Source organism: Hippocampus bargibanti, linkage group LG07 (assembly GCF_051943395.1).
Source record: "Hippocampus bargibanti isolate YZ-2025 linkage group LG07, ASM5194339v1, whole genome shotgun sequence".
In the NCBI taxonomy this organism is placed as follows: domain Eukaryota; kingdom Metazoa; phylum Chordata; class Actinopteri; order Syngnathiformes; family Syngnathidae; genus Hippocampus; species Hippocampus bargibanti.
Window position 1 is genome coordinate 10,460,829 of NC_142740.1, and position 12,054 is coordinate 10,472,882.

Genomic DNA, 12,054 nt, shown 5'->3' on the forward strand with positions numbered 1-12,054 from the left:
AGTCGTTAGTCAGGAATGTAGGAACAATCAGTGGGGCCTCAGGGAGTGGTCATCTGCTCCTCCCAACCTGAGAGTAGGGACCTATCATAGCTGTGTCCGGCGCCACCATGTCTGGACATTAGGGATATATAAATGGGGCCGATACGACCAGTCAGACTTTAGTTCGCTGACGAAGCCTCTTGGATAGGAGGCGAAACGTCCGAAACCTTCACTTTTGTACAGATGACGGCTGAAGAAACCTTCTCATCGATGGACCACTCCTGTACGACTGAGAGCTTACACAGATGTATTATATGATGTCATCCTTTCCAAGTATATATATATATATATATATATATATATATATATATATATATATATATATATATATATATATATATATATATATATATATATATATATATATATATATATTTGTGCATTAAAATTTATTAAAATTAACCCAGGTCTTCATGTGTTGACTACCATATGCAAAAACATTTTATTAGCTTTCATTTAGTACCACTTTCAATGCTACAGCATCAAACTCTGGAAAGCTACAATGACAATAAGAACATAATATCCCAAATTTTGCAGGGTTTTTGAAAAACGTCAACAATAAAATTACACGTCTCTTGAGGCAGGCATAGCCAAGGTCCAAGATCACAATAACTGGTACGTATATGTGCCTAATATAGACCTTGGAGAATGGGAATAATATCAGTTTCCATATGTTTGAAGAAAAAGGTCAATTTTGAAGAGGTCTAGTGTGAGAGTGACTGTTGTATGTCTTTGTGTGCCCTGCGATTGGCTGGCAACCAATTCAGGGTGTCCTCTGCCAACTGCCCGAAGATGGCTGGGATAGGCTCCAGCGCCCTCCGCAACCCTCATGAGGAATAAGCGGTACAGAAAATGGATGGATGGATGGATGGATGGATGGATGGATGGATGGATGGATGGTCCTAATGTTGACAACATTCTCGTTTCATTCACAATGGAGAGTAGAGGGATAAGATGTGTTTTCCTGACAGTAATGTGTGCACATCTATTTTTCGTCATGCACTGTGTTACTGTATATTTATTACAGACCATGACTGTCAATATGAGGTAATATTGTATTATATGTATATGTCTTTCATGTATCCATATACAGTATTGTGCTTGGGAGTCCTACTGTAGTATTGACTAATATGAGATAGTACACAAAATAAATGTAAGCATTTTTAAGTCTAAACCTTTTATAGGCTCTTCATGACCATGTATAATTTAGTTTAATGTTTGTATTTCTGAATGTTGGATTTTTTTTGGTAAATATTGTACATTAAAGAACAACCGACACCATTTTTTTGTTTCCTAAAAGACATCAGAAAAACATTTTATAGCGTCTAAAATACCCAAAACACACAGGCTGATATTTTTAGTCAAATGCAAAACACCAATAATAGTGACTTAAAGTGTCCAAAAACTACTTCAAAATGAAACCGGAAATGGCGAGTTTCAGAAGGTCCCGCCCCCTTGTTCGTGACGTTGCCTTGCTCGAGAATCAAAACAATGGCTTCAGATTCGGAGAGGATGCTTTCTCGTTACTCATCCAGTTATGAATATGATTGAAATATTTCTGAAGAGGAAAGCATAAATGTTTGCAATCGATAAAATAAGTTATTCCGTGTCATTTTGAGGCATCTGGACTGAAATGTAGCGTCCCAGAAAATGTACAAGATGGCGCCCAAGCTCCGTTGGAAATGGGCTGATTTGTCTGCTGGGAATTTGTCTCAGCTCGTATCAAATAGTAGTCTTGGTGCAACACACAACGATTTACTATTGCGTTATTTATGTGTTTTCCTTCTAATTTCACCATCAACACGGATCAACACAAAGTTTTCAGCCCAAACAAAGTGCCCAAAATGCATAGTGTGTCGCTTTCTTGGTCAGTGACAATACCTACCGTGACGTCACGGTCGGTATCGTCACCAACTCAAAAACAAGACTTCCTCAATATTCAGCGCGAGTCTTAAAAAGTAAAATCTAGCTATATGCGGTGGAATCTTTGTAAAATACACTCAGTAGAAGTCATTTGAAGTGATTTTACAAATTATGGACATAACTTTTTCGGAGGCATCGGTTGTCCTTTAAAGATAATAAAGACAATGTTGAGGAAAGCATATTGGCTTGGTCCTCAGCAAGTATTCTGGTTTCTTGTATGTCAGAGATGCTCGGTCAGACACTGTGAACAAAGGCTCGAACACAGGAGGATTGTCTTTTACTGCCGGCTGGGGACGCAGCCATTCGTGACTCATGCCCCAACTTTAGCAGCCCTCTGCCAAGCTATTTATTGAGAGTATATGCAAATTTCTGTGATACATTAGTAAAACTTTTGTTCGTATCAAAGTGCACAAGAAACCATTAAGTATTGTACTGTAGTCACACATGTTCAACCAACTTGCTAGATAACAGCATGAAACTTTGAAATATGATGACTTCTATTCTGTGTATTCTCTATCATCATGTTACCCTCATGCAAAGGGAATTGACCGGAACTAGTTGAGAACATTGCCCAATGCGAATGGAACACTGAATCGCTATAGTGGTGACTGGTTCTTATGTGCATCTTGGCTCCGGGCTCTTCGTTATTCTGATTGTTTGTTGGTCTGAGGAGGAAGTAACTCCAGGATTGGATTGGATTGGATTTCCCTTAATTAGTCTCACAGTGGAGAAATTTACATTTCACAGCAGCAAAGTGATGAAAGGAATGAAAGTAGAAAAACAAAATACATGAGCTGCTGGAAAGGCAGCCACTCTCGCGGCACCGTCTTGAAGTCAAAAGAACAAAAAAAAAAAAAAACTAAATAACAAATAATATGACAGCACGAAGGCAATATGACAAAACAAAGACATAGAGAGTCATTCATTCTTCAGGACTTGCTGTACCCTCTTTGTGATGAAGCAGTTCTAGATAAAAGAGGAGAGGATCAAAGCGCCTTTCCACCAGTGGATCAGGGACATCATGGTGGAACATGCACGTCAACTACAAGCTAAATGTTGAAAGCAAACAGGCAGCTGTAGCATCCATTGACGAAAAGAGATTGTCTCACATCTCCTGTCCCACATTAATCTGCTTCAATTCCAAGCCGCAACAGTTCCACATACGCATCGGCGCTCTACGCTGACGCTCCTTTCTTCTTATCGCGGGCTCCTCAAGCCATGCATCCATCCAGCCGCAGACTGTCCAACAGCACCGACCTTTCCGCTGAACAAAGCGGGGCTGTGAAGATGCTACCCATTACAAAAACACAATGGCCACAGAGCTGTCCAGCGATGGCAGTCGAATGGCACCAACATTCCTCCCATTCAAAAACAGTACTGGCATATTTGTTGCGTCACACGAGTGTATGATTTTGAAGTGCGCCTTTCAACACTTTCATGTCTTTCAATTTCTTGATCTCCTTGATGTGCGTATCACCCTGACGCATAGCACACGCTTGTAAATTGTATAAAAGGAGCTGTCGCAGGACAGAGAGATTGGGCGAACCACGGGGCAGAATCAGCTCAGACTCACGCCCGGCTCACGCCGGGCGTCGGACGGACATCACGGCACGACTTGCTCAACTCCACGCCACGATCAAGCTCTCCGCGTCACCTGCCTGGGAGATCTGACAACGAACCTACTTACAAATAAAGAGAACCATCAAACTCTTTATTGGCGAGCCAGCCAGGAGCATTTTTTCCCTCCTCCTCAGACCAATCAACTCTCCAAATGGAAATATCCAGATTTCCCAGCCGCCCGTGAACCCGGCATCTTCACAGCAAGACCCCTCAAGCCGAGCTCCCGATGGGCCGCCACCACCCGTGGGCGCCCCGACCCCACCGTGAAACCTGCCACACCCTGATGGCCGACATCGTCCAATTCGCCTGGCGACTCTGCAACTAGCTGCATCGTATATGTCCACGATCGCACATCGTCGGACATCGCTTATGTCCACGATCGGACATCGTCGGACATCGCTTATGTCCACGATCGGACTTCGGGAAGACGCTTCATGGCCGACACGGCCGCCGACGTCAGCGTTCTTCCTCAGCGTCCTGCAGACCGCCATGACAGCGCGATCAACGCCACCGTCGCCGATGACCCGCCTGTCCGTGCCCGGCAGCATGGCCAAACCCACGCACCTTCGTCCTCACAATCCTTCATCGATTGTCCAACAACTCACGGTGAGAAGACCTTCCGGCATCGACTCGACGGCCGCGTGGGAAGTTTCCATCGATCGACTCAAACTGGCAGTCGTAGAGCACTCTTTGCCGTGCTCCCGTACAACGACTTCAGGGACCACGAAACCTCCTCGGCAACCTCCCCACCGACGCCTGCCATGCCCGGTGACCGTCATCTTGCCTGGCCTCACCATGTCGCAGAATTACTTTTGTTTTTATTTCTTTTTCCTTCATCGTTTTCACCGACTTCGGATCCAGGAGGGGAGCCCTGTTGCGTCACACGAGTGTATGATTTTGAAGTGCGCCTTTCAACACTTTCATGTCTTTCAATTTCTTGATCTCCTTGATGTGCGTATCACCCTGACGCATAGCACACGCTTGTAAATTGTATAAAAGGAGCTGTCGCAGGACAGAGAGATTGGGCGAACCACGGGGCAGAATCAGCTCAGACTCACGCCCGGCTCACGCCGGGCGTCGGACGGACATCACGGCACGACTTGCTCAACTCCACGCCACGATCAAGCTCTGCGCGTCACCTGCCTGGGAGATCTGACAACGAACCTACTTACAAATAAAGAGAACCATCAAACTCTTTATATTCATGCTGCCGAAAAGGCGCAACCGCTCAACACAGTCTCCTCCTTGATGAATGTCGTGGTCAAAAATGCTGAAAAACAATTTGTATCCAATCCACACGACGCACAACAACACAAAGTGACAAAAGAAAACACAAAACAAGACAAAAACAACAAAAAAAAGCAAGGCTAATGAGAGCACTTGCTGACGGCTGCGTACTCGGGTGCCATCTTGGACTTCAATAAAGAATAAAATAATATAAATAAAAAAAATAAAATAAAAAAATATATAATCATCATCATAATCATAATAATACATTTTATTTCAAGCGCCTTTCAAAGCTCTCAAGGACACTTTACAGTCACAGACAAGCATACGTACAATAATAAATAAAATACAATTATAAATAGAAACAAGAGACAGAGCTACACAGAAAATGCCATTTTAAATAGGTGGGTTTTGAGATGGGATTTGAAGGTGGGAAGAGAAGGATGATAGGTATGGGGGGGCAAGGAAATGGCCTGGTTATTCCAACTTTATTCCATTTATAAATATGGTTGGAGCATAAAAGACCCTATTTTGTGTTGTTTTGTCCAGTGCAAGTCGAGCGCAAAATGTGCAACTGTGATATTTTCTTTTCTTTTGGCTGTTCCTTAAATGAGCACAGTTAGAAATTGGCACTCGTGTCATTGGAGGCGTGCACCTTTTCTCTTCCTTTCATAACGTTGCTGCTGTGAAATAGTAATATCTCCTATCTGATATAAATACAGGTTATATATATATATATATATATATAGGTTTTTCGATGAGAAGGTTTCTTCAGCCGTCATCTGTACAAAAGTGAAGGTTTCGGACGTTTCGCCTCCTATCCAAGAGGCTTCGTCAGCGAACGAAAGTCTGACTGGTCGTATCGGCCCCATTTATATATCCCTAATGTCCAGACCTGGTGGCGCCGGACACAGCTATGATAGGTCCCTACTCTCAGGTTGGGGGGGGCGCGGGACCCCCCCCTGTGGCCCCACTGATTGTTCCTACATTCCTGACTAACGATTGGCCTATTACACCCACTCCCCCCGGTATCACCTCATCAGCATAACGACCCTCATCAGCATTGCGAAAGTTGCCTAACCTGTTTTGCCTGAGCAGGCTATTGTATGAACGATCCAAATTGAACCTCACACCACCAGACCGGTTTAATGAAGGATTTTGTTGTTTTATAAGAATCGCCTCTTTTACCCCCCTTTCAAACCATCTATGTTCTTTCGCTAAGATTTTAACCTCATTGTCGTCAAATGAGTGGTTGCTAGCTTTTAGGTGCAAATGTACTGCCGATTGAGGCCCACTAGTATTATCCCTGCGATGTTGATAAAGTCTTTTTTTGAGAATTTGTTGAGTCTCCCCAATGTACTGCTCTTTACAATTTTCATTCTTAAGAATGAAAATTGTAAAGAGCAGTACATTCTTAAGAATGAAAATTGTAAAGAGCAGTACATTGGGGAGACTCAACAAATTCTCAAAAAAAGACTTTATCAACATCGCAGGGATAATACTAGTGGGCCTCAATCGGCAGTACATTTGCACCTAAAAGCTAGCAACCACTCATTTGACGACAATGAGGTTAAAATCTTAGCGAAAGAACATAGATGGTTTGAAAGGGGGGTAAAAGAGGCGATTCTTATAAAACAACAAAATCCTTCATTAAACCGGTCTGGTGGTGTGAGGTTCAATTTGGATCGTTCATACAATAGCCTGCTCAGGCAAAACAGGTTAGGCAACTTTCGCAATGCTGATGAGGGTCGTTATGCTGATGAGGTGATACCGGGGGGAGTGGGTGTAATAGGCCAATCGTTAGTCAGGAATGTAGGAACAATCAGTGGGGCCACAGGGGGGGGTCCCGCGCCCCCCCCAACCTGAGAGTAGGGACCTATCATAGCTGTGTCCGGCGCCACCAGGTCTGGACATTAGGGATATATAAATGGGGCCGATACGACCAGTCAGACTTTAGTTCGCTGACGAAGCCTCTTGGATAGGAGGCGAAACGTCCGAAACCTTCACTTTTGTACAGATGACGGCTGAAGAAACCTTCTCATCGATGGACCACTCCTGTACGACTGAGAGCTTACACAGACATATATAGGTTTTGTTGTTCTTTTGACTTCAAGACGGCGCCGCGAGAGCGGCTGCCTTTCCAGCAGCTCATGTATTTCTTTTTTTTTTTTTTTTTCACTTTCACTTTGCTGCTGTGCTGTGAAATGTAAATTTCTCCACTGTGAGACTAATAAAGGCCAATCCAATCCAATCATCATCATCATCATCAACCACGATACTTGTGCTTGAAAGGGTTAAACTGTTTTATTATGCCTAAACTGATTTAGTTGATGTAAGGATATATTTGGGCCATCTTCAAACTACCACCAAACTGATCCATTATTCTGGAGAACATTGCTGGCATCTGAACATTCTCCATGGTGTCTCCAAACGTATGTCATGTTTGTTGCTTGTGCTTTGCATGAACTTTTACTCCTCTGTTGAGCGCAACTTCAAAAATGAATGGCAAATTCCCATGCACATTACATGGCTTGCTGCAGTTCATTTTTCAGAGCTTTGGCATTGTTCTTTCGATGTCTTCTTCCTCCCTCATTGTCTTTCTATGCCAGTGTTCGAGCTGCCGAAGTCAACCAGTTCATTTGCACATTCAACAAACCCTTCATTCGTGAATCATAGAAATATTCAAGATATTCAAGACATTAAAAAAAACAAATTTATTAAAAATTTAAAAATGTATAAATCATTTGTATTAGTATCAAGTAAAATTTTGGCCAATGATGGCAGGCATGTCATAACTACTTGCCAGCTTAAGTCCGGTGTGCCTTAACCTCCATGGTGGAGGCTCTGTCGAACTCGAACCCCTGAGACGGATTCATCAAACTTTAGTCTAAGTGTATATTTGTGAAACCATTTTACTTTTGCGGCTGCGTCTGTCATTTTATTGCCGCTAGAGGGAGTACGCTGATTGCAAAACAACGATTGCCTTTGGTGAACAACACAACTCACCATTTTTGTGTCAATTTAATATGAAAATAAACTTTGCTCTTTGAATTTTTTTGTGAGTGTGCCAATTCCGAGCCTGCCCATTATATTTATATGGTGTCCTTTCACTGTGAAAGTTCAGTTCAAAAATGGATGAAATGTTGAAATGTCCAGCCGTCTTTCTTTTGTTACCAGTTTTTAGAGTTTTTCTGTAACATACAATTTATGCTGAAATTATCTTGGTATTAATCATAAAAACGTCTGCATTATGCCTGCAGTAAAATAGTTCTTGACTGTTACATTACATTACATTCTAGTGTTTTCCTTTTCATACCACAAGATGGGAGCAGTATGCTTTTCATGAATAGATTTCTCTCCGCGACGACCCACGAACCATATTGTCCTTATTTTAGTCAAAACAAATCAAAGCACATGTAACCTTCGGTCTATGACAGTAGCAGCAGTAACATTATCATCAGTAGCAACAAAGTTGAATGCTCAATATGACTTTATTATGTAAATTAGTTAGATGGGATGCTCGTTTCAATTACAAAAATACAAGTACCATGTCAGTCATAACTTTCAATGAAACCAAAACATTTGAATTGAACAGAGATAATCACAACCATGAACCATTAGATTAGTGCAGTGGGAAAAAAACCTACATGCCCAAAGTCAACAGATTAAGTGGTTATTTCAGTCCGTAGACCAGTGGTAACAAGGAGGAACAACAAAAAAGACAGAGAGGAAAATGATGTAATGATCAAACCCTTTCATTGGAATCAATGGCGAAAGGGTATTACAGTGAGGAATACAGAATGTCAATTTGAGACAAAATAATTAGAGAGAATCATAAAAGTAGATCACCCACTGTGCTAACACTAAGACTCACAGTAACCATGGGTGTTTTATGTCAACGATGCATATAACAGGAATACAAAACTGTAGCAATTGCCACACTTAACAGTGGTTGCACGATTGTGTGATACAATGGGAATGAAGTTAACAAAACCCATCTAGTCGTCATGAGCAAGGGGTATGTAGAATAAATGAAGATGGAGCAAGTATAAGAGTTATGATTACTGGTGTCGCAAGCTTTTCCTCTGAACAGAACAAACCAAATTCTTTCCATGCTTCATCACTGCCTGCCTGCCCATACGCAAGCATCACCTCCTGATGTCATTTCCTCAGCTCTCACTCAGTCGCGTTGAAAATCAGCAGTCTAAACAGCGTTGTCTTTCAACAAACAGCGTCAAATACATGTTGCAAACTATGTATATAATAGGCTTCCTGATTTATGAGCGTAGAGTTACATTTTCTAAGTTGTCATTATAAACCTGATTCTAACACAAATGGAAAAAAAGAATGATTAAATAAGAGTTGGTGGACCGTTAATTGAGTAGTTAGCAACACTGTGTATTGCTTTTCTACTTTCATTTCTTTCATAACTTTGCTGCTGTGAAATGTAAATTTCTCCACTGCGAGGCTAATAAAGGCAAATCCAAATCCAAATCCAAATCATGCTCTGGCTTTCATGTGTGGTGTTTGTGTTTTCTCCCGCTGCCCGCGTGGCTTTTCTAAAGGTCCACCGGTTTCCTGCCACGTTCCAAAAACATGCGTGGCAGGCTGATTAAACACTCCAAATTGTCTTATGGTGCGAGTGTGAGCATGGGTGTTTTTTCGTCCCTGCAATTTTCTGGCAACTGGTTCAGGGTGTCCTCTGTTTAATGCGCGAAGACGGCTGGGATAGGCTCCAGCACCCCATGAAACCATAGTGACGATAACGCGGCTAGGAAAATTAATTAATGCCTCATTGAATGCCTGAATGAATGAATGAATGAATGAATGAATGAATGAAATAGAGTTGACTTTTCAATAGTGGAATACAAATATATTTATTGTGTTTACTACACCTCTGTTCATTCATCAATGAATTGAAAGGAATTGTCACCCGCCTAGTGCCCGAAGATGGCTGGGATAGGCTCCAGCACCCCCTGCACCCTTAATGAGGTATAAGCGGTGTGGAAAAAGGATGGATGGATGGATGAAAGAAAAACAACTTTTGTCAGCACAAAATTTTATTCGCTCCCAAGATTATGATTTTCCCCTCAATAAAAATCTACTTGTCCAGTGATCATAAATATTTCATCAAGTCTTGGAATCTGTTGTGATACGACAGAGCCTGTGTTCAGTGGTTGTACTTCTTATTGATGAGCACAGAACAGCAAGTTAGAGCTCCATCCACTTTCACTTTCTCACTGTTGGACACAGGGATCAGCATGTGGTCCTTCAACTTGTCATACACCTGTGGAAAGAAAGGATGACTGTTTATTAAGAAGCCCAAAATGGCGCCCGTGTAGACAGCCATCGTCAAGTGCTTTCATGAGCCTTGCTTTTTTTGTTGTTTTTGTGTTGTCTTTGTGTTTTCTTTTGTTACTTTAGGTTGTTGTGTGTCGTGTGGATGTGGATTGTTTTTTAACATTGGCCACGGCATTCATCAAGGAGGACACTGTGCAGAGCAGTTGCACTTTTTTGGCAGCATGAATGTGCCAGCACGGTTTTTAATTGGGAGGAATGTAAGTGCCATATGATAGTCATCGCTGTAATGGGAAGCATTTTCACAGCGTCACCTTGTTCAGCGGAAACGTCGGTGTGGTGTTGGACAGTCTGCGGCTGGATGAATGCATGGCTTGAGGAGACCGCGATGAGAAGAAAGGAGCGTCAGTGCGGAGCACTGATGCATATGTGGAACTGCCACGGCTTGGAATTGAAGCAAATTTACATGGGACAGAAGATTTGAGACAATCTCTTTTCGTCAATGGATGTTATAGCTTCGTGTTTGCTTCACAATTTAGCAGACCTGCACTTACCACCATGATGTCCCTAATCTACTGGTATAAGGAGGCTTTGATCCTCTCCTTTTTCTTCTATAACTGCTTCATGCAACAAAGAGGGTGCAGAAAGTGCTTAAAAATGAATGACTCTGTCTTTTGTATTGTGTCACATTATTTGTGATTTTGTTTATTTTTGTTTTTGACTTCAAAATGGCACAGCGAGAGTGGTTGCCTTTACAGGAGGTATTTATTTTTTTGCTGCTGTGAAATGTTAATTTTTCCACTTTGAGACAAATAAAGGCTCATCTAATCTAATCTAATCAAATGTAAACCGATCTAATCTAATCTAATCTAATCTAATCTAATCTAATCTAATCTATTATATTTGCTGTTTAAAATTTTTCTAGTCTGTCCTCTTTAATTGACTTTATTTTTAGCACTGATTAGTAAACTATTTACATAAGAACTGCTTTTGGTGACAGATTGACAAACAAAATAATTATCTGTGGCAGTCCGAAATGAAAATAATTATTCCACAGCCTACACAGATTGGGTTAATGCTGAACACTAAAGCATGTTTTTCAGTTGACAGGCATAAAACTTGTCGTGGAATGTAGCAAATGAAACCTGAATTAAAAATGTGTGTGTGTGTGTCGGGACTCTAGCCTCCGCCCTACCGAATGAAGGCCATGCCACCCTCTCACCACCCTCGGTAAAACTGTCTAGAACTGTATTATGCGTAAAGTGATGCAGATGGGAAGGATGTTGTTCTGAAACAATTGCCGCACACATCACCAGTGTAAGTGGCTGGTAAATTGTTATTGCTACGCACCAAAATTAATTTTAAACCGTGCATTGGCAGGGTGCTTAATTTAGAAACTGATCAAAACTACACTCCGTGTGTCGTAAACTTCGGTCAGGGATATGGCACCGTGAACCTTTGCTTGATGTGGTAATAAATTCATTGATTATTATTATTTTCATATATCTGCTATAAATTAGATGAAAGAATAAGGTGTCGGCTGAGCTCTGAAAAGGCTGATTATTTTAGTCACGTAAATGAATCCACTGCTGTTTATGGCACCTCTGAGGTTGCAGCGTGTCTTGATTTGATTCTTTTAATCAGAGTACTGGCTATTTCTGCAGCTAAAATGTATTTTTCGGGTTGAGGAGAATGTGGTCAAACAGTCGGGGCTCTTATTTCTCACAGAGGACGTTTGTCTGTTTTGTTAGTTATCTGCAAAGCGCTCCAAAGCTGCCAGTTCTTGCACCAATAAATGCTTGAGCTGCCAGTCCCCATGAACTCCCGCTTTTGTTAATGCGTAGATTTTATGCAACTTGAGCCAACCAAAAATAGATCATTGACTGAACAGGTCATTTGTGGAGAGAAACAAAGCAGAAGAAATTGTCTTGCACTGGGATATTGTTA

At 41.8% G+C, this 12,054-nt stretch overlaps 1 protein-coding gene across 2 annotated transcripts in view; it reads right to left on the bottom strand.

The window, feature by feature from the left end:
• Positions 1-8,281: 8,281 nt before the first annotated feature.
• The window catches only part of ddah1 (dimethylarginine dimethylaminohydrolase 1), a 98,664-nt gene continuing 94,891 nt past the window's right edge, over positions 8,282-12,054 (bottom strand). For both annotated transcript variants that reach the window (XM_089001840.1, XM_089001841.1), the window contains exon 6: positions 8,282-10,096. In XM_089001840.1, the coding sequence (XP_088857966.1) occupies positions 9,980-10,096 (117 nt within the window). In that variant the 3' untranslated portion in view covers positions 8,282-9,979. The remainder of the gene's footprint in view (positions 10,097-12,054) is intronic.